This window comes from Balaenoptera acutorostrata, chromosome 3 (assembly GCF_949987535.1).
Source record: "Balaenoptera acutorostrata chromosome 3, mBalAcu1.1, whole genome shotgun sequence".
Taxonomy (NCBI): domain Eukaryota; kingdom Metazoa; phylum Chordata; class Mammalia; order Artiodactyla; family Balaenopteridae; genus Balaenoptera; species Balaenoptera acutorostrata.
In genome coordinates, this window is record NC_080066.1 from 81,540,950 (window position 1) to 81,568,069 (window position 27,120).

At 43.9% G+C, this 27,120-nt stretch overlaps 2 protein-coding genes and 1 pseudogene across 7 annotated transcripts in view; all 3 read left to right on the top strand.

Annotated features, from left to right (window-relative positions):
- Positions 1-23: 23 nt before the first annotated feature.
- PIGBOS1 (PIGB opposite strand 1) lies at positions 24-2,836 on the top strand. Of its 3 annotated transcripts, none has more exons than XM_028162021.2 (2): positions 24-266; positions 2,363-2,836. In XM_028162021.2, the coding sequence occupies exon 2, from the start codon at positions 2,418-2,420 to the stop codon at positions 2,580-2,582; it is 165 nt and encodes a 54-aa protein (XP_028017822.1). In that variant the 5' UTR covers positions 24-266; positions 2,363-2,417; the 3' UTR covers positions 2,583-2,836. The 3 variants fall into 3 exon arrangements, with proteins under 3 accessions (XP_028017822.1, XP_028017823.1, XP_028017821.1); XM_028162022.2 differs by having other exon boundaries at positions 24-259; XM_028162020.2 differs by having other exon boundaries at positions 26-277.
- Positions 1,243-2,356, top strand: LOC103009778 (methyltransferase-like 26; annotated as a pseudogene).
- Positions 2,837-14,559: 11,723 nt separating the features above from the next.
- The window catches only part of RAB27A (RAB27A, member RAS oncogene family), a 71,153-nt gene continuing 58,592 nt past the window's right edge, over positions 14,560-27,120 (top strand). For 2 of the 4 annotated variants that reach the window (XM_007194910.3, XM_057544540.1), the window contains exon 1: positions 14,838-14,959. The gene's annotated coding sequence lies outside the window, so the exon portion shown is untranslated. Of the gene's footprint in view, positions 14,580-14,806; positions 14,960-27,120 lie in introns of those variants that run through there. The other 2 variants (XM_007194914.3, XM_007194909.3) reach the window with 2 other exon arrangements.

Sequence of the window (27,120 nt, forward strand, 5' to 3'; positions counted from 1 at the left end):
AGGTAGCCGGGAAAGGCTAACTTGGTTACGCCCACGCCCGCGGCTGGTCCCTGTGGCGCAGTGCTGCATGTTCAGGCAACGCTTCTGCGCGTCGCCACGGGCTCGTCCCTGCTTTCCAGTCTACGTTTCTTTCTTGAGGGATTGTTGCCCTCCTTTGGCTTCGTGGTCTCTGCGGCTGGTGGTCCGGAAACTGCTGAAAGGAGCCGGATCTCACCTCTGCGAGGGCAGGCGGGAGGCGGCGCGGAACCAGAGCAGAACGGTCAGAGGTCTCTGAGTGGTAATGATAATAGTAATGATTATTACAAACGGAAGTGTTGGTGTAACATTGCACTCTTTGGGTGATCTCACAATAAGTATTTGTTGAACGACGTAGGCAAGGTAGGGCGTAATTTAGCCTGTGGGAAATGGGGCCCCCAAACGTTAAAGGACTTGGTCAGGGTTACTTAGCGAGCTAGTGGCAGAAGGGGAACCTTCCCGTGTTTGTGTGGTTTAATTGTCTGTTTTCCAAGGAGCTGACTTGCAAATGTTTCCTTTTCTTATACCTAGCGGTCATTGAACCAAACCAAGCTTGGTGAAGTTGTCATTTATCCAGTTAGCTGTAGAGTCCAAGAGAAAACAGGTTCCCCGCGCCCCCGATTAGTTTAAATGACAATTTTAGCAATATATTAAGAGCAAGCTACTAATTATTAAGCCCCTACTGATTTTTGTGAACTTGGGAGCTGGTTTAGGAGGCTGTGAAATATTGTTGTAATAAAGAAAACGTGTAAATTCTTCGCTCTGCTTTCCTCGTTCATAAACATCTGCTTAGGTTCTCCTGCAACTATAGGACTTCTCACAGACTATAGACTGTAGCAAGGAGTATAATTTTCTGAGACGTTCTAGAGCCTTAATTCCTCAATTGTTAAAAGTAAAACCAGCCAAATCCCCGTTATATTTTTGTCAAAAATGGATGGCAAATGACTTAGAGGTGATGTCAATACGTACCTACTACAGCATCAAAAGGAACTAGAAAGTCTTTTAGCTTGTTTTTTAAAATTGTTTTTAATCATACATATTGCCAAAAAAGGGCTAATAATGAAAAGTAAGAAATTCCTTTCTCCTGCTTCCAGATGGGATTGGCAATCACTTTCAACTTTTTTTGGGGGGCTCTTTCTTTCAGTAGTTTTGGTATGCCTTTAAAGGCATAAAGGGTATGCTTCTCCCCTCTCTCACACTACTGCCATTTAAAAAATCATCCATTTCAAACCACTGAAGACTCCCGACGGGCCCCGCGGTACCGCACCACCACTCCCGACGGGCCCGGCAGCGCCTGACTACCACTGCCAACGGACCGCGCGGCGCAGGACTAGAAAGACGCTGGTGGTGACGGCGGCCGCAGAACGGAACAAGGAACCCATCCTGCGCGTGCTGCGGCTGTGCACGGTGGCTGCGTGCTCGAGCTGGCCTCGGGCTCTGGCCAGCACACGGCCCACTTCGGGCGGCCCTTCCCCCACGCCGAGTGGCAGCCGAACCACGTGGATCAGAGCTGTCTGGACAGCATCCTGGCCACCACTCAGGCCCAGGGACTATCCAACGTGAAGGCCCCGCTGTACCTGGACGTGAGGTGGGATCGGGAGCAGTGGGGCGGGATCCTGCCGCAATCTCTGGATCTGCTACTCTGCATCAACATGAGCCACGTCAGCCCCCTGAGCTGCACCGAGGGGCTCTTCAGCGCAGCAGGACCCCTGCTCAAAGGCAAGGCGCTCCTCATCACCTATGGGCCCTGTGCCATCAACGGGAGGATTTCTCCCCAGAGTAACGTGGACTTTGACCTGACCGTCAGATGCAGGAACCCAGAGTGGGGGCTGCGGGATACAGCCCTTCTGGAGGACCTGGGCCAGGCCAGTGGGCTGCTCCTGGAGAGGATGGTGGACATGCCAGCCAACAACAAGTGCCTAATTTTCCGGAAAGAGTAACCCCCTTCTCCGCCATGCCTGTGTCCCTGAGACAAACCCAGACCGCCAGCCCCTGCCAGACGATGGGGACTAGCCCTCCCCACACTGGGGATTCTTAGCCAGTGGCCACAGGGCTGCTGAGAGCCTGGGAATAAAGTGTTTCCTGTTGTCCAAAAAAAAAACAAAACAAAACCCAAAACCACTGAAAACATTCTATAATAGGATTTAGCTTTATCTTAACCCCATCCCCTAACCGTCATTTCTCATATTCCCTATGTATCTGGATTCCTATTTTAGTTACACCAATAAGCATATTTACATATTATGACAAAAATACTGTTCATGCAGGAGCAAAGTTGTGACATGAAGTCTTTATAAAGGATATTGTGCTAAGTTACTGCTTTGCTTCCCATTTTCTTTGTATACAGATCTGAAGAGATTTCCTGGAAACCACCCTTGCACTGTGTGGTGTTTGTTGAAAAAATGTTTGGAAGATTGACTTTTCCACAACTACTTTTTGCTAGCATCCTTGGAATTGCTGGAGGAATATATATTTATCAACCAATATTTGAACAGTATTCCAGAGATCAGAAGGAATTAAAAGAAAAGTTGAAATTGGTACAAGACTCAGAAGAGAAGAAAAGTTAATACTACATGGAGTCGAACTGTAATTGCTTAAAGTTCCATTGAAATTATACATTGACTATAAATAATCTAGTAAAAAGTTATCAAATGTATTTTAATTGTGAATAAATCATAGATAATGAATTTAAATTAGTTTTGAAACTAGCACTGTCAATTTTAATGTTTCCTGTATTTTTATTTGCCATTTTATGTCTTTTCACCAGGACAGATTAGTACTTTCCTTTTAAGCAAAAATAAATGTCTTAAGGAATATTTTATTTCCTAGTTGAAGCTCCTTTTTTCTGGGAATGCGGCCTATGAATTGGCAGTCTAGACTGTATAAACTAGCTGGGAATGTTGTTTACAGTTGTGTTTGTAGATGAAATTAACCAAGTTAACTTCAGGCAGGATGCCCCTCAGTTAGCCTATAATTAGCCTGCTTTAATATACTTTAGAAGTCTTTCAATCCCAGCCCTTTCTCATCCCAGGCAGAATGGAAGAGTAAATTGAGAATTGGGGTGGCTCAGATCAAATGGAGGTTTTTGAGAAGGTAGGTGGTGTCACATAGGGTGGCAAACATGCCACAGCTCTGTTTACTTAACCCACTCAGCAAATTTGCATTATAATGGTGGTCAGGGAGGAGCTAATTTATTATGAAGCTATTCACATAGTTAAAGGGATTTTTGGAAATCGCTAAGAACTGATATTACTTTAACAATGAAAGCTTAAATGTAATCACATATGTACAAAATGCTTTAAATCAACTCATTTCTTATTATTGATTTTTTTGAAAAGTAAATTCATTGTAACTTAATCTAAACTATGTTGAGACCAGCATAGGTAATTAAAAAAAAAAAAAGTGAATAAAAAATTACAGAGTAGTACATGTTCACCTCATTAAGAAAACCCAAACAATACAGAATGAACAAAGTGAAAATTACTGTTTTTCAGTATACATTGATTTAATTAGCACCTTTAATAGTTTGAGCTTTTGAGACTGTTTTTCTTCTATGCACACTGAAAAATATATGTAAATTTAAAACACATACCAAGTATCTACTGTGTGACAGGCTTGGCTTGTCTGTCGGTAGACTGGGGTTCTGTTCTGTGTGTCTTCTCATTGTGGGCCCCAGGCTCAAGGAGTAGCCGCTGTCTGGGATATGACAGAGTTTAGGATTAAGAGAGAGAGAGACTGAAAGGAAACATGAATTGTAAATGCCTGCTCAGTTGTGGCAAATATCTCCTCAGAGTCTGCTGGTTTAGAGCATGTCACAAGGTCCTGCCCAAAGGTGAGGCCAGGGACAAAGACTCTTCCCACAGGATACACAGTCAAGTGTATTCCTGCCTGTGACCATAGGCAAGAATATATAATCCTGTTATCCAAGGAATGATAATCCTATTTAACATCATGTGAAATTGAACTGCCTTTTTTTTTTTTTAATTTCCAATCTGGCAGAGATTTATGATCTATAATAGTTTTGTTTTTTTTAATTAATTGATTTATTTATTTTTGGCTGTGTTGGGTCTTCGTTTCTGCGTGAGGGCTTTCTCTAGTTGCGGCAAGTGGGGGCCACTCTTCATCGCGGTGCGCGGGCCTCTCACTGTCGCTGCCTCTCTTGTTGCAGAGCACAGGCTCCAGACACGCAGGCTCAGTAGTTGTGGCTCACGGGCCTAGTTGCTCCGCGGCATGTGGGATCTTCCCAGACCAGGGCTCGAACCCGTGTCCCCTGCATTGGCAGGCAGATTCTCAACCACTGTGCCACCAGGGAAGCCCTTGAACTGCTTTTGATCCTCCTTTTGAGAAGGATGGGTTTGTCAGTTTGGTAGTCACATACCAAGTGCCAGAGAATGAGTTGTTTTTTGTTTTTTGTTTTTTCCAGTAAAGGTACTGCAGCCATTCAAATCAAAGCCACAGTGAGATGCCGCTTCACATACACTAAGATGACTACAGTCAAAAAGGGGAAATAATGAGTGTTGACAAGGATGTGGAGAAGTTGAAACCCTCGTATATTGCTGGTGAGGATATAAAACAGTGCAGCTGCTGTGGAAGTTTGGAAATTCCTCAAAAAGATAAACATAGTGATACCATATGACCCAGCAATTCTGCTTTTAGACATATGTCCCAGAGTAGTGAAAACATATGTCTACACAAAAATTTGTAAATGAATGCTCATAGAATCATTATTATAATAGCAAAAAAGTGAAAATAACCCAAATGTCTCAGCCAGTGAATGGATAAACATATTGTGGTATATCCACACAATGGAATATTACTCAGCTATAACAAGGAATGAAATACTGATACCTGCTACAACATGAATAAACTTTGAAAACATGAAAGAAGCTGAGCACAAGAGGTCATATATTGTATGATTCTATATGACGTGTCCAGAATAGGCAAATGTGTAGAAACAAAGTGTATTAGTAGTTCCCAGGGACTAAGGGGAAGGAGGGATAGGGAGTGACTGCTAATGGTTATAGAGTTACTTTTTAGGATGATGAAAATATTTTGGAACTAGATAGTGGTGATCAATGACAGCTTTGTGAATATATTAAAAACCACTGAATTGTACACTTTAAAGCTTTATTGTGTGGGATTATATCTCAACGAAACTGTCAGAGAAAAAAAAACCACTGCATCCAGAATAGCAGCTGCAGTTGAGGTAGTCCGTTGTTTCCTGCCATAATCCATCTAGTATGTGTGTGTGGTGTAGAATATACATAACATAAAATTTACTGTTTTTACCATTTTTAAGTGTACATTTCAGTGGCATGAAATATATTCACATTGTTGTGTGACCACCATCACCATCCGTCCCTAGAACTTTTTCTGTTTAGTTTTTGCAGGGCGCAGAGAGGTGAATTGAATGATGATATAGAGAGGAACGCCCCCCCCCCCATATACTTCATATCTTTGAAGGTGGCATTAACGTCTGAAATTTTTTGCACGAATTGCTTCTAATTTACTATTGGAGCCAGGGAAAGCAGATTTAGGGGCTTTCAGTTTGTCCTTTCTACAATAACAATGTGGTATGGACTGAGTGCTTTTCCCCATTCATATGTTGAAGCCCTGACCCCCAATGTGAGGGTATTTGGAGGTAGGGCCTTTGGGTGGTAATTAGGTCATGAGGGTGGAGCCCTTATCAATGGCATTAGTTCCCTTATAAGAAAAGATACAAGAGAGATGCTCTCTCTCTCTTTTGCCCATGTGAGGATACAGCAAGAAGGTGGCTGTCTGCAAATCAGGAAGAAGGCCTCATCATACACTGAATCTGCCAGCACCTTGATCTTGGACACCATAGCCTTCAGAACTGTGAGAAAAAAAATACCTGTTTTTTAAACCACCCATTTAATGGTGTTTTTTTAAATAGCTGTCTGAGCAGACTAAGGTAGGGGCTCTTCCTTTAAGGTCAGTGTGAGGTTTCTGCCAGCTACTGAGTATATGTATGTATCCTATGGAATGTACCCTATGGAATGACAGAGTGGGTCCTGTAAAACAAATTTGGGCCAAACCTGCATTTATCTTATCACCCCCACAAGCCCCCACTCTAAACTGAGGGACTATGGTAGCATTTAGAGCCTCCTTGTACCAGTTTCAGCTCAGATCTTGCAGTCATCAAAGTCTGAATTCCTCTTTCCCCAAGGCACATTTATCCTGGTTGAAGGCCTTGGTCTCTTGGTAGGAGCAGAGGAAAGTTTATGATATAATTCTTGTGGCATTGGTATAATTCTTGTGGTATTCACCTTCCTCAGGTGAATACAGCTTCTTCAGTCATTGGCTCTAAGTCTGTGGAATGACTTAAATCAGGAAGCTGGTGAAAGACCATTATTGCCATTGTGGAGACTGACAGGCTTCTGCTCACTAGTTCTTGATTTTCTTTTAAAAATATTTGAGTCAAGAAACACCCCTTCTCTCCTCAAAACAAAAACACCCTGTCTATCTTTTCCTTCAGAACACCATGACCTATAAGCCACCATCACAGATCTCTGTGGGTCAAGACACCCTGGTTGCACCCCAGCCTGGCTTCCCATTATAGTACTTATGGCCTGCCATCTGTTCTTTGCCATTTAGGCATTCTTTTGTTTCTAACTGATACTCAGGAGTCCTGTTGCAGCAGCATCTTCCGTCAGTCTCAGCTCATAAAGGACATCCACCATTGTGCTTTTCCGAGGTGTCAGTTGCCCTCCTCACCAGTGCCTCTGTGAAAGGAGTATCATCAGGGCCTTCCCAGGTAACATAATCAGGTGGTGGTTCTGTAGTCTCATCACAAATCCATTCTAACTCCAAGGTCAGGAGGGCAAGATAGGGAGAATAAGAGAGTTAAAGGGGGAAAGCCTAGACAGTGGTAGATTTTCAAGGGGGCCACTAGACTTGATCCTAGGGGATTTCCTGAAGAGAATTCTAAAAGTTTTTTAGATATTATTTTGAAATAATTTCAGACTTAAAGAAAAAGTGCAAAAATAGTACAAAGAATTTTCATATACCTGTTACCCAGATTCCACAAATGTTAACATTTAACCACAGTTGCTTTAATCTCTATATATGTGTGTGTATGTCTATGCACACACACACATTATTGTTTTTCTAAACCCTTTGAGAACAATAAGTTGCCCGTGTGATTCCCTTTTACCCCTAAATATTTCAGTGTGCAATTCCTAAAAACAAGGATATTCTCATTTATAATTATAGTATAATAATCAAAATCAGGAAGTTAAGATTGACAGGATATTATTATCTCATCTCAGATTTCATCCAAATTCTACCAAGTCCCATTAATGTCCTTTAGAGCAAGACAAAAATTTTTTTCTGGTCTGGGAACTAATTCAGGATTACATATGAGTTTAGTTGTCATGATTCTTTGGTTTCATATATTCTCATTCCTTAGTCATTGCCTTTCATGATCTTGAAATTTTTAAAGAATACTGGTCTGTTTTGTAAAATTTCCCTTAATTTGGGTTTGTTTAATGCTTCCTCATGATTAGACAGATTCAGGTTTTACCTTTTTGGTAGGAATACTGCAGAAATGACCTGTCAGTATGATTCACAGATTCCTATTTTGTTCAGTGAGTTACAATCTATTACTGTCACCAGTGCTAGCCACATGATTTGTGGGGCTTAGTGCAGAATGAAGATGCACAGCCCTGGGTGAGGATGAGAAAGTCAATCTCCTCTTCTCATGGACCCACCACTCCAACCCATGGTGAATGTGCACCCGCCCAGGGATTGCAGCCTCCATGCTGGGGTGCTCTTGATTCCTGGGTGGTGGTGGCAGGAGCCCCCTGCTGAGTGGCACATAGAATGTACTGTGCTGCTACCAGACTACGGCAGTGATACCTGCCTTCTTGCCCGCCCCATGGTGCCATGGGGCGTGGGCTCAACCCTGATCCCTTCTGCTCTCACACCCAGGCTCCTGGCCAGGTGGAAGGTGATGGCGGAATGTGGGCCTCCCCCAGCCAAGGTGACTTAGTCACTGCCCTGGAGTAAGGTAGTGAATGCAAGGCTGGGTAGGGCCCAGGGGACCAGGGAGTGAGGAGTGGGCAGTGGCAGGAGTCAGAGCCATGTGTTTGCAGAGGCTTCAAGCCTCCAGCATCCTCCATTGTGCCATCAGATTTCACATAAAACACAAATTCAAGGGTAAAATTATTAAGAATTTTAAGACAGTGACTGCAGAGCATTAAAATTTTGAGTGCAGGGCCCTGTGTGATGTTCTAGTTGCATACCCATGAAGACAACCCTGACAATCATTACATGTTCAAATTGTCCCAGATTTGGCTGGTTGGAGTCCTTTCAAGCTGGCTCCTGTATTCTTTTTTTTTTTTTTAATAAATGTTTATTTCAAATATGAAATGTAATGTTTAAGCATTTTCTGAAGATAATTTTGTAGTTTAACAAGTATAAATAACACTTCTTAAAAAAGTTTACAACTAGGTATAAAATACTCAAGAATATACTTTGACATTCACAGTGGACATTTTTGAAAGGTAAGTTTTGTTAATGTAGCTTATAAACAAAAATATATTGACAGTCCCAGTTAAAATAAGCAAGCTCTTAGCTGAGGAATAATCCTCCCCCAGATGGGTCCTGTGTCCTTTTGTTATGTCCTTGTCATTCTCTGAGTACTTCTTTACTTTCTGGCTCATCCTTTTCTTAGATCAAGCTTTGACTCTAGGAGTTTGGTTCTTTTTTAAAAATTGAAACAAAATCACATAACACATTTTAAAGCATATAATTCTGTGGCATTTAGTACATTCACAGTGTTGTGAAACTATCACTTCTGTCGAGTTCCAGGACATTTTCATCACCCCAAAAGGATGATGTGCAGTAAACAGTCATTCCCTATTCCTCTTCCCCACAGCCCTGGCAACCAGTCTGCTTTCTGTCTCTATGGATTTACCTTTTCTGGATGTTTCATATAAATAGAATCATACAGTATGTGACCTTCTGTGACTAGCTTCTTTTACTTAGTATACTTTCAAGTTTCACTCATGTTGTAACAAGTATTAGTGCCTCACTCCTTTTTGTGGCCAAGTAATATTCCATTGTATGGATATACCACAATTTCTTTATCCATTCATCGATTGATGGATGTTTAGATTGTTTCTACCTTTTGGAACCTTTTGGAGTAGTGCTGCTATGAACATTTATGTACAAGTATTTGTTTGAATACCTGTTTTCAGTTCTTTTGGCATATTTCTAGGAATAAACTTGTTGGGACATATGGCGATTCTCTGTTTAACTTTTTGAAGAACTGCCAAACTGTTTCCCAAAGTGACTACATCATTTTACATTCCCTCCAGCAACGTATAAAGGTTCCAGTTTCTCTGTATCTCGCTAACACTCGTTACTTGTCTTTTCTTTTTTTAAAAAATGTTACGGCCTACCTAGTGGGTATGAAGTGGTATCTCATTATGGTTTTGATTTGCGTTTCCCTAATGACTAATGCCATTGAACATCTTTTCATGTGGTTGTTGGCCACTTTTTTTTTTTTTTTTTAATTTTTATTATTTATTTATTTATTTTTGGCTGTGTTGGGTCTTCGGTTCGTGCGAGGGCTTTCTCTAGTTGCGGCAAGTGGGGGCCACTCTTCATCGCGGTGCGGGGACCGCTCTTCATCGCGGTGCGCGGGCCTCTCACTATCGCGGCCCCTCCCGTTGCGGGGTACAGACTCCAGACGCGCAGGCTCAGTAGTTGTGGCTCACGGGCCTAGTTGCTCCGCGGCATGTGGGATCTTCCCAGACCAGGGCTCGAACCCGTGTCCCCTGCATTAGCAGGCAGATTCTCAACCACTGCGCCACCAGGGAAGCTCCTGTTGGCCACTGTTATATCCTCTTTGGAGAGATGTCTATTTTAGTCCTTTGCCTGCTTTTTAATTGGATTGTCTTTTTGTGGTTGAGTTGTAAGAGCTCTTTGTATATTCTGATACTATATTCTTATCAGGTATATGGTTTGCAAATATTTTCTCCCATTCTGTGGATTGTGTTTTCACTCTCTTGAGAGTATCCTTTGATGTGAACAAATTTTAAATTTTGATCAAGTCTAATACAGTTTTCTTTTGTTGCTTATGCTTATGCTAATGCTATCACATGTAAGAAACCATTGCCAGATCCAAGGTCATGAAGATTTCTGCCTATGTTTTCTTCTATGAGTTTTATAGTTTTAGTTCTTATGATTTAGGTCTTTGATCTATTTTGAGTTAATTTTTATATATGGTGTGAGGAAAGGGTCCAACTTCACTCTTTTACATGTGACTATCTATTTTCCCAGCACCATGTGTTGAAGAGACTGTTCTTTCCTCATCAAATGGTCTTGGTAGGGCTTCCCTGATGGCGCAGTGGTTGAGAATCTGCCTGCCAATGCAGGGGACACGGGTTTGAGCCCTGGTCTGGGAAGATCCCACATGCCGCGGAGCAACTGGGCCCGTGAGCCACAGCTACTGAGCCTGCACGTCTGGAGCCTGTGCTCCGCAACAAGAGAGGCCGCGATAGTGAGAGGCCCGCGCACCGCGATGAAGAGTGGCCCCCACTAGCCGCAACTGGAGAAAGCCCTCGCACAGAAACAGAGACCCAACACAGCCATAAATAAATAAATAAATAAATTTATAAAAAAAAAAAAAGGTCTTGGTACTGTTTTTGAAAATCAATTGGCTATAGATTTATGGGCTCATTTCTGGACCCTCAAGTCCATTCCACTCATCTATATCTCTGTCTTTATGCCAGTACCACACTGTTTTGATTACTGCACTTTTGTATTAAGTTTTGAAATCAGGAAGTGTGAATTAACTTTATTCTTTTTCAGGATTTTTTTTGGGGCTATTTGGAGTCCTTTGCAATTTCATGTGAATTTTAGCATCAGCTTTTCCTTTTCTGCAAAAATAATGTTGGATTTGATAGGGATTGCATTGAATCTACAGATTGCTTTGAGGAGTATTGCCATCTTTACAATATTATGTCTTCCAGTCCAACAACATGGTATATCTTTTCATTTATTTAAGTCTTCTTTAATTTCTTGCAGTAGTGTTTTGTAGTTTTTAGTGTATAAATCCTACATCTCCTAAGTATTTTATTCTTTTTGTTGCTATTATAAACAGGATTTTTTTAAAAAAGTTCCTTTTTTGATTGTTCATTCCCAGTGTATAGAAATACAACTGATTTTTGTGTATTGATCTTGCACCCTGCATCTTTGCATATTTCATTTATTAGCGCTAATAGTTTTTTTGTAGATTCTTTAGGACTTTATATATAAAAGATCATGTCTTTGGTTCCTTTTATTGGAAAAGGGTATTTAGAAATCAAGATCTGAGTGCTAAGTGTGTTCATAACTACTATGATATACTTGCTTCTAGGACCTCTTAGCAGATGGAGCTGGAAAATATATACTTAATACATATCTATACGTAACTCTATTTCTCCATATTAAAAATCATGAGTTTGTACTGATACCTCCAATTTCAATCCTATTAATGTGACTGGAGCTGGGACTCTGCATGTTTCAAGCAGCAGCCTGCAGTGTCAGAGAAGCTCCAGAGCTGGAAGCAAGAGGTGTACTGTGACCAGTTCTGTGGCTGGAGTAAGAAGTGGTGTGGGGAGGATTTTGAACTGGTGCACAAGATGGGTTTAATATACTTAGTTTCTGTAATAACTTTCTCTCTTTGTTTTCCTCTGGACACACTTTTCTCAAATTCCTTTTTGGATTTCCTCTGCCCATGCCTTAAATACTGAGTGATCCTCTGGGTTCTGCACCAAGCCCCCTCTTTGCCCTCTCAGCACATTTTCTAGACTAGCTCATTGCCTCTCATGTCTTTGAGTCCCCTTGGTAATAGCTCCAGTTCACGTCTTCTGTGCTTCAGACCAACTTATTCAACTACATACTAAACAGTTTCACTTGGATGTTCTGCTGGTGCTGGTATGTCAGAGTTGAAATGTCCTAAACTTGTTTATTATTGCCTGTTTCACTCTCCTTCCCTGTTGCTTTCTTCCTTTTGCTCAGGGGTTCCTAGTTGCCCAAACCAGAAATCTGGGCATCTCCATGGATTCCTCCCTCTTCTTCACCCCCTACAGCAAAGTCTTCCTCTTTTTTTTTTTTTTTAATTAATTAATTTTTAGTTTTGGCTGTACTGGGTCTTCGTTGCTGCACGTGGGCTTTCTCTAGTTGCGGCGAGCGGGGGGCTACTCTTCGTTGCGGTGCATGGGCTTCTCACTGCGGTGGCTTCTCTTGCAGCAGAGCACAGGGTCTAGGCGTGCGGGCTTCAGTAGTTGTGGCGCATGGACTTAGTTGCTCCGCGGCATGTGGGATCCTCCCGGAACAGAGATTGAACCCGTGTCCCCTGCGTTGGCAGGTGGATTCTTAACCACTGCGCCTCCAGGAAAGTCCCTAACAAAGTCTTCTTGATTCACTCTCTTAAGTATCTCAAATCTGTCCATTCATCTTCATTCTCAGGGCCACTGCCTTAAACCAGATCACTGTTATCCCTCACTTGGACTTAAGCATGCTAATTGGCCTCCCCAGCCCATTCTTCGCCTTATAGCCATTAAGAAAATGGGTTCTAAGTTCTGGTCCTGGCTTTGCCACTTATTAGCTATATGAACTTGAGTTGCTTAATCCCTTAAAGGCTCAGTTTCCTCATCTGTAATATGGGGACAAGAATAGTGCTTATTTTATAGGGCAATTGTGAGAAGTAAATGAGGTGATATATGTAAAGTTCTTAGCATATTGGCTGATTCAGAGTAAATGGTCAATAAATGTTAGCTAATATTATTATAAGCGTTCCAGGGTTCTTCATATTCCAGCCTCTGCTCATTTCTGCAGTTTATTTGATGCTTTCTTCCACTCAGTTTTTCAGCTCTCCGAACTTCTTTCAGTTGCTCCAATATCTCATTCTCGTCTCCATACCATTCCTCTGCTCTCTTTCCTAAAATTCTCTCCTCTCTCACTTTCCCCTCTTATTCATCCTTCTGAATCTATACATCACTATCTCTGGGAAGTCTTGACTTGGTGTCACTTATCTGTGTTCCAGTTACACTCTTTAACTTCCCTTATCAAGAATCGTATCTCACTGCACTGGAGTTAACTTGGTTTCTCTGAGGGCAGGATCCCTGAGAGCAGGGACCAATTTACCTCGTTCACTATTGCCTCTCCTGTACCTAACACAGTGCTTGACTCACTGAATGAAATGAATGAATGGGTGATGACGAATGGGCCACAGCATCGCTATTTTCTGATCTCCTGCCTGGTAAACTCCTGATGACGGCCCTGCCTGGCTGCAGGAGTGGGGAGGGCTGAAGGGGGAGCTCTCCTTTTATGAGCCATTAGCGGTTGCTGCATTGTTGGCCCCCCAGATCTTAGCTGATCAATGACTCCCAAGACTTCCTTTACACATGAACATCGGGCTACTTTTCCTGTCCTAACTTCCATCAGCAACAGTTTGATGGCCTTTCTCTTCCCTGGGAAACATCCCTTGAAAGCATCACCCTATGGTGAAATCTGTTATCCCTAACTTTGAGATGACTGTGTTATATTTGGAACTATTAAATTGAATGTATATTCAATATTTGGCAATTTCATACGGTTCATCCTATATGTGAATCTGAGAAGCTAATTGTACTGTAGTGCAAACTGTGAGTAGTTATAGACTGAAAGAATGTTGGAGTTGGGCAGGTCGCCCTGAGACAGCTGGAATTTGTGGTGAAGAAGAATCAGTGAGATAGAACAGATAGTAAGAGACAGTAGACTAGGGCTTCCAGTCATTTTCTTTTGCTTAGAAGTAGAATTATGTGGTTCAGAAGTGCTTTGCCTGAAAGCCCACGGGGCAGGCCCAAAAGCCACTGTTCAGACCCCAGGCCACTGGAGGAGAATTTGGCTGCCTCTCAGTGGGAACCTGGTGGCCCCAACAGCCACAGGTCCAAGCGGCCCCCACAAAACCGTCGGCACTGAGAGAAGGAAGCCGCTGGGGGGCAGCAAAGGCTCGCAGATTTCTCCTTACAGGGGCTACAAGTGCTGTACTTTGCTTTTTTTTTTTTTTTTTTAACGAATTGCTCTAATCCTCGGAAATTTAACTGAGAGCGATTTTATAATCTGAACTAGACTGTAAGAGTAGAGACCCCGTTTGTCATTTCCTTCCAGAAATATATTTTTTCCTGCCAGAATTCTACTACTCTCCCCCCGCCCCCCCTTCCCACGGTCATTTTCAAGAATCCCAGAGCTTTCTCTCACTCCAGGAAGGCCATGTCCAGGCCCCCCGAGTGAGGAGCTGGCGGGGCGGGATGGACAGTGGCAGAGCCGGATGCCCAGCGCGGATCCGGTCCCTGGGGAGCCGGACCAAGGGGGCACTGTGAGCTGGAGCGCCCCCGGGCCTCAGGAACCGCGTGCAGGGCTGACTTTGCAGCCGCTCAGCACCTCTGGCTGCAAGGTGGACACACCGACCTGCTGCCCTGGAAAACACCTTTAGAAAATGGCTTTTAGGGGAGCAGATTTGGCGAGAGGCACCAAACTATACCTTGCAGTTCCCGATCCCGTGGCAGTTTGTAAGTGTCACCACTGTGTCTCAGAACGAAAACAACCCCCTAAGGTTTCGCGCCTTCCAGGAAGCGGCAGTGGAGACCCAACTTGGACTAAAAAGAGGCGAATGGGGCCTTTGCTTGGCAGGTGCGGCGGGGCTGGGGGCGGCGCGCGGGGAGGGCGCCTGCAAAGCGCTCTCGCCGAGTTGGGCGGGGGTGCTCGCCGAGGTGACAGGAGGAAGCGGGAGGTGGAGGGTGGAGAGGAGGTCCCGCCCTCACCTCGCTCTCCTTTACGGGAAGTGATGTGGGGCCCGACGGAAAATACCCGCCGAGGACCCAAAAAAGGCCGTCAGCGGGTGGACGCGGCGCGCACAGAAGGAGCGGCGTGGGGACCGCGGGCGGAGCAGGTGAGGCGGCGGGCGCGGGCGGGGGAGGCGCGCTCAGGCCCGGGGCTCCGGGAGGCTCCAGTCACCCCGCGGGGCTGAGCGATGGAGCGGGCGGGCGCAGGGTCTGGCCCTGGGGCGGGGGGTGGAGCTGCAGCTCCTTCTCTCCCCGCCTGTGGGCAGCTGAGCCCACCAGAAAAGCTGCTTTGCTTCTCCCAGGCCCTCAGCACAGACCCCGCGATGACAGTGACGGGGGTGGGGGTCAGCTTGGGCGAGGTGCTGATTAGGTGGAGTCCCAGGTTGGGACGGGGCTGAGGTCACCTCCGGGCGGCATCCAGGTGCGAGGCTCCCCATCTCGGGGTGGGAGGAAGGAAACTTCTCTGGCAGGAGAGAAGGAAGGTCCCAGACCTCCTGCACGCCCCCCCCTTCGCCCCCCAGTCCCCTGCCGTTCTTTCCTCCCTCCCTTTGTTGTCGGTTGAATGATTTAAGGTCTTGACACCTTTGCTGGTGAGGGTCTGGACGGACAAACTGCCCGGGTGGGAGAGAGTTCTCTCTTTCCCTGCCAGTCAGACAGAAAACCCTGCCAGGCAGCCAGGCTCTCGGGTCTTGACTGGTGGTAGGGCTGATGTGATGACTCGTTTCGGTAACTATTGCCAAAGCTTTTACCTCTGTCCCAATAGATCACCGATTAAGCAAAGTCAGGCCTGAAGTGAAGGAAATCTTGTGAGCCCTTGACTTCACCTTCCCAGCATTTCGGCTCCTGCGGGCCACATGGCTTCCTAATCTCCTGCCAGGGGGTCCTCTTTCTTACCTCTGTGGGCTACCAGCTGTTTTTTCCTGCTGGATAGATTATCACTTTTGGGTCAGCTCATCATTCAGATGTTGGAAGGGGGAGTAGTGTTATGCTGCATAAATTTTCTATAATTATTGGTGATATAATTTGTTGGTGCTTCACTGTTCTTGTTCCATTTATTTATTTATTTATTTTAACCTTCTTAGAAACTTGCTGTAGGGGGAAAACAGTCTGGAAAACAGAATTTCTGCAGACGGTTACAAATGAAGAAAGGTTAATGTAGTGCTGAAAAAACTTGACTGACCATCGTTCTTTTCTGTATTTTATGTTAGTTTTCATTCCTACTTTCTTCCTTTCCTTTATTCTTTCTTCCTTACTCCCTCCCTTCCTTAATTTCCATGGCCTGCCTTGATTTTTAACTTTGATGAAGTACAATTAATTTATTTTTTCTTTTGTTGCTCTGCTTTTGGTATCAAATCTAAAAGCCATGAAGATTTATGCCTATGTTTTCTTCTAAGAGTTGTATAGTTTTAGCTCTTACATTTCCATCTTTGACTCACTTTAAGTTAATTTTTGTATATGGTGTGTGGTAGGGGTCTAACTTAATTTTTTTGCATATGGACATCCACTTTTCCCAGCACCATTTGTTGAAAAGAGTATTTTTTTCCCCTTTGAATGCTGTTGGCGCCTGTGTTGAAAATAAACTGACTGTAAATGTGAGGGTTTATTTCTAGACTCAGTTCTACTCCACTGATCTGTATGTCTATCCTTACGCTAGTATCATACTCTCCTCTTTATTAGCTATGTACATGGTAAGTTTTGAGATCGGGAAGTGTGAGTCCTCCCACTTTTCTTTTCTGAGACTGTTCTGGCTATTCTGGGTTCCTTGAATTTCCATATGAAATTTAAGATCAGCTTCTCAATTTCTGTTGCCTTGGTTTTAAAAGAGATATAAGGGTCTTGAAGTGGGCAACAGTCTCTAGGTACCAGATTCTTGATTTTCCTCTTCCAAACCCGCTTTCGCTTAGTCTCACCTGTCTCAGTTAATGGCAACTTCACTCTTCCAGGTGCTCAGGCTAAAAACCCCAGGGTCACCCCTGATTCTTTTCTTTCTCTCACACTCCACATCTAGTCCCTCAGCAAATCTCATTGGTTCTATTTTGAGTCTATACCTAGGATAGGAAATTTCCACAGTTTCCATTGCTTCCACCAAGTTCCTTTCACTTCTGTCGCCTGGATTACTCAAAAGCCTCCTACAGGGCCACTCTGCTTGCACCCTCACCACTCTACAGTCTGTTCTCAATGCAGCAGCCAGAGTCAATTATGTCTCTCACTCCGGTGCTCAAAGCTCTCCAGTGGCTTTTTATCTCAGAAGGAAACCAAAGTCCTTGCTGTGGCCTGCAGTCCCCTTACATGGTGTGGGGGGCTTCATCTTCTATTACGCCCCTCTTTTCACACTCTTCTTCAGCCACGCCTCAGGACCTTTGTATTTGCTGTTTCCTCTGCCTGGAATGTTCTTCCTTCAAAAGTCTGCACAGCTTACTCACTCATTTCTTTCAAATCAAAAGTCATTTCTTTAGAGATGCCTTCTTGTACCATCCCGTCTAAAATAGCATCCGTCCCCCCCCCCCGCCCTGCCCCATCATTTTCTTCCCCTTTCCCTTGCCTTATTTTTCTTTCGAGTATTTATAGCACTTACTGTCATCACACACACACACACACACACACACACACACACACACACACACACAGAGATTTTGTACACAACATCTATCTCCCATTGGTGGAATACAAGCTCCATGAAGGTCAGGAATTTGTCTTGTTCACTGTGGTGGGCATAGCACCTAGAATGGTTTCTGGCACATACTAAGCCCTAAAAAATCATGTTGAGTGAATGAAAAGGGAATGAGAGGCTGAGAAATGGGGATCACTCTGCTATTTCTTTCTCACTCTTCTTCCCACTTTATCCGAGAAGCAGTGTCCATAGCTACACCGCAACTCCTAAATCTCTCCTCTCCTCTCCTCCTATTTTCCTCAAGATAATGGCCTTACCCTCCTCGGAAAGGGAAAGGTCAAACAAGCAGAAAGGTGAGGACTTTGGGTCCTTCCCACCGTGGCAGTGGGGAGCCCTCTTCTCTGTAGCCTGGGCAGACTGGGTGGGGGCATTCAGCATCTGTCTCCAGTGATTCGGCCTCTTGTGCTGATCTAGGGAGAGAGTGAAATCCCTTGGAAATTTGAGAAAATGGAATTTCATTTCCTAATGAATATTTTGCAGTACAGTGAATTTAATCTTTTGCTGACTTCTAACTGAAATGGCCAATTCTGAGACTCATTTTGGCCTTTAGACTGTCAACTGAGTATGTGTACGTGGCCTCATGTCCATGAGTAGATTGTAATATCCTGGAGGCAGAGCACTGGCTTTAGCTCCTTTGTGAGTCCTATACTGCAAGCTATCATAGACAAAAAAAGAAGTGTTCAGTAAACTCTTGCTGAATGTACCCACAATTTAATGAATAAACTTGGATTTGTTTTCCTCATTAGAAACCTCTACTCCATATATTTAATTTTTCTTAATGTATAGATTTAAGTATCTTGTCTTAGTGTACCTCATCCTGCTGCTCCTGTGAGATCAATATTGGCCACAGTTGAGAGGGGTTTCCTGTGGACCTCTCTCAGTGAGAATTGAATTAACTGGCCCAGACAGCATAGTAATCAATCTTTATTTAAAAATTAAATTAAAAATTAATTTTTAAAAAAATTAAAAATTATTTAAAAAACTGAACTAGCCTATTGTTATTTAAACTTACCTTGGAATGTGCCCTGTGTATATCTTCACTACAAACTATGAAAAAGGATTATTTTTACGTACATGGAATATATATATATGTGTATATATATATATATATTTTTTTTTCCTCTCTGATAAATTAGGATAGGCTTGATACCACCTGAAAAACAAAACAGGGCTCACATATTTAAAGTGTGAGCCCGTAATTAACTGGATGGGTGGGAGAATCCCTCTCACAATGTGTATGTATATCAAATCACCATGATATACACTTTAAATAATCTTACAATTTTATATGTCAATTATGCCTCAATAAAGCTGGCTCACAATAAAAAAAAAAAAAAATGTGAGCCCCTAGGCAGCAAGATTGTCTTGCCATTGTTCGAACAAGATTGCCTTCTGAAGAGAGGAATTTTTCCCTTTCACTGCCTTCGCTTTTTATGCTGTGTGCAGGTTTTGCTTGGATCCTATTTATTCCTCTGCCTCTTGGTCAGGAAGTTCCAGTTTATGGTCTGGTTTCCCTTAAGCTGATTATCTTGGGAGCAGACATGAGCACTGAGTTGGAGGAAGAGATAAAGGGTTTGTAATTAACTTTATGTCCAGAGGGTGAGAGGTGTGGAGCTGTGAGCATGCAGCTTGTTTAGGCCTCCTGTCTGGTCGTGCAGTACACCACATTCTTTTTCTTGTATGATTGAGGTCTACTAACACTCATACTCATATTTCACTTACTGTTAAATAAAACTTGATGCCTCACTTACTCAAAAGAAATGCTGAAAGTTGTTCTTCCTTGCCTGTTTTTGTTTTGTTTTTTGCCTCTGTGTATGTTACCCATGAGAAGGCCTCCCATTTAGTGCCTCAGCCACGCTCGGAACCACCCACAAATATGAAATCAGACTTCTGAGTCTTGAAATTGAACTTTTAACGTGGGGTCAGAGGTAGGGTGCCAGATTTAGCAAATTGGAAAAAAATAAAAAAGAAATTTGCATTTTGGATGACCAACAACTAATATTTTACTATAAGTATGTCCCATGCAATATTTGGGACGTACTTATGCTAAAAAATTAGTTGTTTTTATGAAAGGCAAAATCAACTGCTGTCTTGGATCTAATCTGGTAACCCTGGTTTGGTAAACCTAGGTTTATGCACAGGGAATGCATTGATCATGATAATGTCCAAAGAACGACTGAGCTGTGGCTCACTTTGGTGATTGCACATGTGTCCATCTTAAGGAAGGAGAGGGCTTGTAAACTCAAGGAATATTAGAACCAGAAGGAAGTAGAAGATTGTCTTACTCTAGTGTTTGGTAGTTAAGGAAATTTTTATCCAGAGATGTTAAGTCATTTTCTAAGATCACACAGTTAGTAGCAGAGCCAGAACCGGAACTCTGGGTCCAGTGGTTGGTCTGCTACATAATGTCTTCCCTAAAGAGATCATGTGTAAGTTGCTTATGTGTTCGAGCTGACCTTTAATCACTTCTTTTGCCACCCTCCCATGATCGCTCCATTATTCTGCCATCCTTCCAGTCTCTAGATCCGTTATGTGGCAGGCAAAGCCATCCTCATGGATACCCTTGTCTTTTCTCTGAGAACCACAGGACTGTTTAAAGCCACCATTGGTTGTATTTCTGTGGTGATGTCAGAAAGCCAGAAAGCCTGTCTTTCCATGTGTTTTTATTCCTTTTAAGGTCTGGTTAATATTTTTGTCACCTTTGAGTGTTCATTGTAAGATGCTTTGATTTAGCAGGACTTGCTGAGAATAATTCCACAGCCACCAAGTACTGTTTCACTGTAAGTCACTTGCTTTGTGTGGCCTGTTCCTTTGATACTCCGTATCCTTTTGTATTTTGGTAGAATAAATATGGAAGCTACATGGTAAGGACCAACGCAGTAGATAGGTATATGTGACTTCCTCTTTAGAGATGTGTCCTTTTAAAACACTGGGTTATTTTCTTACTGTTCTAAAGTTATTTGTACTTATTTGAGAAAGCAGTCTTGAAAACGAATATGCTTCCTCTGACTGCCACGAGAATACCATATTTCAGAGCCACTAATCCTGTTTTTTCATAGCTTTGTTGATTAATTCATATAAAGCCTTACCAGCTGCCAGGTCAAAGCATAACAATAAAATCGGTTGCCAAGAGACTGAAAAATCTGTTCGTTCTTATTAACTGCTGCTCATCTGTCTTGCTCTGATCCCACTACATGGGCAGCTGGTCAAGTCTTATTTGAGTATGGCTGGTTACTTCTCTCCTGTATGTTTGTATCATTTGCAACAAAGAGAGGGTCTCAATCAGCTAATAAAACTTATGGTAAGGTATTGTTTAAATTCTTGCTGTACTAGCCCTAATACGGGAAGGAATGAGACATACACCTGAGAATTTTAAAATATAATCCATGGTTGTGGTCGGGATTTCTTTGTTCCCTGCAATGTGTGAATCATTTTCATAATGAATCTCACCACTGCAAGGGAGCAACCCCAGGCATGAGTAAAAAAGTCCAGCAGCCCTTGAAAAGATAAGGTATCGTCCTTCTAGTCAGATACTGGAGACCAAATGTGGCCAAACAAGCTGCCGGCTGTTCCAGGCTGGGCTTCCTTCGTCAGGGACAAGGTCAATTCTCCATTGCCCCCACTCTGCTTAGGCACAGAGGGCCGTGAAGTGGGTTGTGGTATTTCTTCAGGGAGTGACTCATCCCTGTGTTCCACAGCTCCTGCTGGAATGTGGAGGAACCAACACAGGCAGGAATTAGTGGATTGGTTTTTAGTTTCTAACACTGCCAATAATTAACTAAGTCATATTACACCAGCGTTCTCAATTGGGCTGGTTCCGACTCCCTCCTCCCGCAGAGGGCACCGGGCAATGTCTAGAGACATGTCTGGTTGTCACACCGGGGGAGCTATTGCTGGCATTTAGTGGGTAGAGACCAGGGGTGCCTCTAAACATCCCACAATGTACAGGACAGCCCCTCATGGCAAAGGGTCAGTCCTGCCCACCATGTCAGTAGGGCCAAGGCTGAGAAACCCTGCGTTAGACACATCGTTGAACCTCTCTGGTGTGCAGTTTCCTGAGTTCCACATTCTCTCCATCATGTAAAGTTAACTAAGCCTAACTCCACCACTCTTGCCTTTCTAACCTCTCCCTAACCCCAATTCTAAGTCATTAAATGTGAAGTAGGACCCAGGCATCTATATGTGTATATCGTTTTTAATCCCCACCAGGGATGCTGATGGGCAGTTGGGACTGAGAACCCTGCCCTCAGGGACCATGGAGTGAGGTCCTCACCAAGGTGCCAGGGTGGACCATCTGAGGGAGTGGATGCTGTGGGGAGAGCCTGCCAGCAGGAAGTGAGAGCTGGGCGGCAGGGCCTGGCTGCCGTGTGATTCAGCGCAGGTGGAAGGCTGCCAGAAGGGCCGCAGGGAGTGCTGTGACTGAAGGCTTGGCCCCTGAATTCCTCAGAGATGGGGCCCTCAGCCCCTCGGCCTGACGAGCTCTCAGCTGCCCGGGAGTGTGTGCTCCACAGGTTGCCAGCTGGCCACCGTACCCTTGTGCCAGAGGTGCCACAGGCCTCAGAGTTTCCCAAGGAAATAGTAGGACTGGCCAGTTTCTTCATTAACACCCCATTTCCTGCTTAGCTAGAGCCTCTCTGGGAGATTAAAAGTCAACAGCAAAAACCCCAACCCTGAGTCAGCAGCCCAGTTTGCCACCCAGATAAGGAAACCTCACTTGTTACACTTACGGCATCGTGTAACTTAAGGGCTGGTAGGCACCTTAGAAACAAGGGAGCCCAGCCTCCCCTCCACCTCAGAGGTTCAGAGCGGTCCCCAAGGTCACATGACAAATTGATGGCAGAGACGGTTCTAGAAGACAGGTCTGCTGGTTCTTTCTATGCCCCTGTGCTAATGTTTCTTAATTGTAACCAGCAGTGTCTCTTCCTTGAACTCTTCTAAAATATCACAGGAATTGAAGCAAGTATATTAATGATTTTCCCCTATGTTAAAGCAGTCCAGAAATATCTGTTTGTCTGCTATGGCTGTGTGCCAGCTGCCAGTTAAAGGCCACCATCATTTTTTTGCCTGTACTGTTGCTTTTCTTCTTCTTTTTTTTTTTTTTTTGACCACACCATGCAGCATGTGGGATCTTAGTTCCCTGGCTCAGGGTCAAACCTGCACCCCCTGCTGTGGAAGCGTGGAGTCTTAACCACTGGACCACCAGGGAAGTCCCTGCTGCTTTTCTGGTGCCGTTCTTTGCCACCCATAACCCATTCCTCACACAAAGCCAGTGATCTTTAAAAAATGTAAATCAGATCGTATCCTTCTTCTGTTTAAAATTCCTCAGTCACTTCCCACTGCAGTTGGTGTAAGATCCAAATGTTCTAACCGTGGTCTGGAAGAGTCTCCGTGTTCTGAGCCCTGTTGACCTCCTTGACCTCAGTTCATCCCTGTGCCCCCGTCTTTCAGCCTCCTCTACTTCCTTTCTGTCCCTTAAAAATGCCAAGTTCTTTCCTTCCTCAGAGCCTTTACACTTGCCTATAATTCTTTTCTCTAGATCCTCGCCTGGCTGGTCCCTGGCAGCAGAGTAATCCCTGATCACTCTGTTGAAAGTAGTCTCTACCCTATTATTACACTATTGTCTTCACAGGACTTAGTACTATTTGGAATTATTTTACCTCTGTGTTCACTTATTACTGTCTGTGTCTTCCTGCTGAATTGTTCTCTCTATGAGAGCAGGGACTTTTTCTGTTTTGTGAACTCTCTATGCTTAGCACCTAGAATAATGCCTGGCACATGGTAGATGCTAAGGTAATAAATGAATGATAGTTCCTTGCAGTGTGTGGGCTTCTCATTGTGGTGGCTTCTCTTGCTGCAGAGTACGGGCTCTAGGTGCGCAGGCTTCAGTAGTTCTGGCACGTGGGCTCGGTAGTTGTGGCTCACAGGCTCTAGAGCGCAGGCTCAGTAGTTGTGGTGCATGGGCTTAGTTGCTCCGCAGCATGTGGGATCTTCCCGGACCAGGGCTCGAACCCGTGTCCCCGCATTGGCAGGAGGACTCTTAACCACTGCGCCACCAGGGAAGTCCTGGACTTTATTTTTTGAACTAAAACTGGAATGCCAGTTTGATACATGAGAAAAGCACAACTGTTAAGCAGACTAGATTCCTTTCTTTGAAGACGAGTGTACTCACTTCCTCTGGTAAAAACTCTGTGGGAAGCAAATATAAAAGGACAAGGGTACTTGGTAAGCACAGACTCAGACACAGGGACTTAGAAATCAAACAGGTCCAAGAGCTTTAGTGCTGGATGGGGCCTGAAAGATCACCATGGGAATGGTTCCTCAAAACTGGCTGCCCATGAAAATCACACAGGGAACTTTTATTTAAAACATACTCACGCGGGGACTTTCCTGGCAGTCCAGTGGCTAAGACTGTGCTCCCAATGCAGGGGACCTGGGTTTGATCCCTGGTCAGGGAACTAGATCCCACATGCCGCAACTAAAGATCCCGCACGCGGCAACAAAGATCCCGTGTGCCACAACTAAGACCCGGTGCAGCCAAATAAATATTAAAACAAACAAACAAACAAACAAACAAAAACCTAAAAAAACATACACACGCAAAACCACACGTTTTTCAGTCTCTCCTTTGGAGATTTTAATTTGCTATTCTTGGCATTAAGGCTGGGGAATCCATGTTTTATCTAAAATGCTGCTGTAGTGATGGATGGTGCACAGCCAGGTTTGGGAACCAGTGACTGAGCCCACTTCTGTTCCCAGGTGAATACACTGAGAGGTTCAAAGAGATCCCCTGTCTCACTCAGGGGCACCCACCTGGGGAGCTGGGAGATGGCACTCAAATCTCCCAGCCTTCTCTCTGCGCCTTTCGAAAAATGTGGTGAGAAAGAGTCTCAGGGACATAGGTGGCACAGCCTTGGAAGTTGTGGGTTTATTACTTTTTTCTTTATTGACATGTAACTAACCAGTCTGGTGTCAAACAGGAAATGCATCTAGCATCGTTTTCCTTTTTTATTACAAACTATCAGAACAATCTGATTTTAGTGGAGCGATGATCAAAGTGTGGTTCTGAGACCAGCAACACCAGCACCATCCGGGAACTTGTTAGAAATGCAGATTCTCAGCCCCGGCCCAGAACTACTGATTCTGGAACTCTGGAGATGGCCCAGCAGTCTGTATTTTCAAGCCATCCAGATGATTCTGATGCCCACTCAAGCTTGAGAACCACCATCACAGGTACTTTTTACAACCCAACCATTGGTTAAAGAAGCTGGCCTCGGCCTTTTAGTTGGTGACTCATTAACATGCAGAACTTAAGCTAGCCGTCTGCTTTCCTTGGTGAAGTTTGTTCAAAATAGGGACTTTTGTTATAAATCTTCATTAGACTGCTACACAAGAAGAAAGCGGGGAATGGGTTAATACTTGCTGAACACCTGCTGCGTGTGAGGCTCTGTGCTGGAAGCTCTTACCTGTTGTCTCATTTAATTCTCACAACCATCCTGCTAGGTAGGTATTATTATCCCTATTTTACAGATTTGGAGTCTGAGGTTGGTGGAGGTTAAACGTGGTCTTTCCTCTGGGTTATTTGCCCAGCGATGGCTGTGCATTTTTCTGTCTGTTGTCTCCATAGAGCAGCTGCTCTCAAACCTTTTTATGCACAATCAGGAGTTTTCTGGGAATCTTGTTATAAATGCAAATTCCCTAGCCATCCTCTCCGAGATCCTCATTCAGGGGCCTGGGTGGATTTTCTTCAGGTGCTCCAGGTGACTCTGCTGCCAGTGGGCATCAGGCCATACTTGGAGAAGTTCTCTCCTGGATCCAATCACTCTTGCCTCAGTAGTTGGACCAGATGTCTCTCAAGGCTCCTCGGAGGTTCTGTGGTTCGCCAGTGTTTTGCTCACAGGCCTTGGGCACTGGGTGGGGACTCTGGCAGAAGAAATATGAGCATGGGAGGTGGGAGCTTGGGAGCCTGGACAGAGAAGTCTCTTACATGCCTGGTGGTTCATGCTCTCTGCTGCCTCTTAGAGTGCCCAGGCCATGTTTTGGCTTTGAGTAACTTGTGACCCTTTCAGTTATCTACCCCAAATTGTGCAACTTTTCTTATAGCAACTTCGCCCTTGTGTTGGTGGACTGCCCTGATGTGAGCAATTTCCTTCAGCTTTTGAGGTCAGAATGGCATTTCATCTGTTTGATGATAAGATCCCTTATTTTTCAGGCATAGAATGGACATATTTAGTGAATGCATTGTTAATCCATTAGGAGACAATGATTTGGTGCCATTATGAAGGAAAAAAGTGAGATGCAAATTAAAAAAAGAATTTCAGGTATGATGTCTGATGTCCTTCTTTGTGAGTTGGAATGCTGACTTCTGTCCAGAAGTTTAGAAGCAACCACTAACATAAATACCCCAGGGCTTCTGTAGTAGAAAAGACGCATGTATCCAAAGCTGGTGGAAACCTCTCAGGCCTTTGCCCAGTGGAGAAGTCAACATTGTTGAAATATTACATTTATTTAATAAGTCTTAGTCCCTGAAACGAATTGTGTAGGAAAAGGGTGGAAGGAAATTCATGAAAGCAAACATTTCAGCTTCCTGGAATCCATTGTATAAAAGGTAAATTATTTTTCCAGTAAGAAAATAACCAAGGTACAGGTTAAGTTTCTAAGGATAATTTGTTTTGCCACTGATCAGAGCTGGTAATAACAATAGGTAACTGAGTCCAGTAGCTAGAGCTATCATTTATTGAGAGCTTACTATGTGTCAGGAATTATATGAACATTCTCTCACTTCATCCTCAATAGACTTTCAAAGTAAATATTATCCTTCATTTTACAGCTGATGAAACAGGCTCAAAAGGATTAAGTAATTTAACCAGTGCTGGGACTGCGGTTTCCAGGTATGCAGGACTTTCAGTGCTAAAACGCAGTCCCAGGTAAACTGGGATGGTTGGTTTCCCTGAGTGTCACCCAGCGCACTGACCTACAGTTGATAGTTAGAAAGTAAGCCCAAAGGGTTCTGAATTGTCAGATAGATGATTTGTATATGGAAATGTGCAGATTTGCCCCACAGAGAGACCTTCAGAACACTTTGTGGTGCCCATTTTTCTCCATTTTATACATAATTCTAATCTTGGTTATTTGGTTTCCATGTGCCTTGTCAATTAGAAGCTGCACATTGGCGGGGGAAGGGGTCACCCTAGAAAGGCACGCTGATTATTGTGCTGAGGGACAGCTGGCTAACTGACAGAGAAGGTGAGGGCAGGGAGAATGAAATATAAACTAATAAAAGACAAAATCAATACAGTGTCAGGAGGCTTTTACTACAGGGGCAAACATACCTTAATAAGAATAACTACTATTGAACATTTACTATGTGCCAAACACTGTTTTAAGCACTTTATAGGTATTACATAATTCAATTTTTACAAGATAATCCTGTTATTATCCTCGTTCCACAGATGAGGAAACTGAGGCACAGAGAGGTTAAGTAACTTGCTGAAGGTCACACAGCCAGTGAGTGGTAAAGCTGAGATTCAGAGCCAGGAAGCCTGTCTCCAGGGCCCAGATCCTCAGCATCCTGTTTCCGTGTAGGCCCTGGATCCTGAG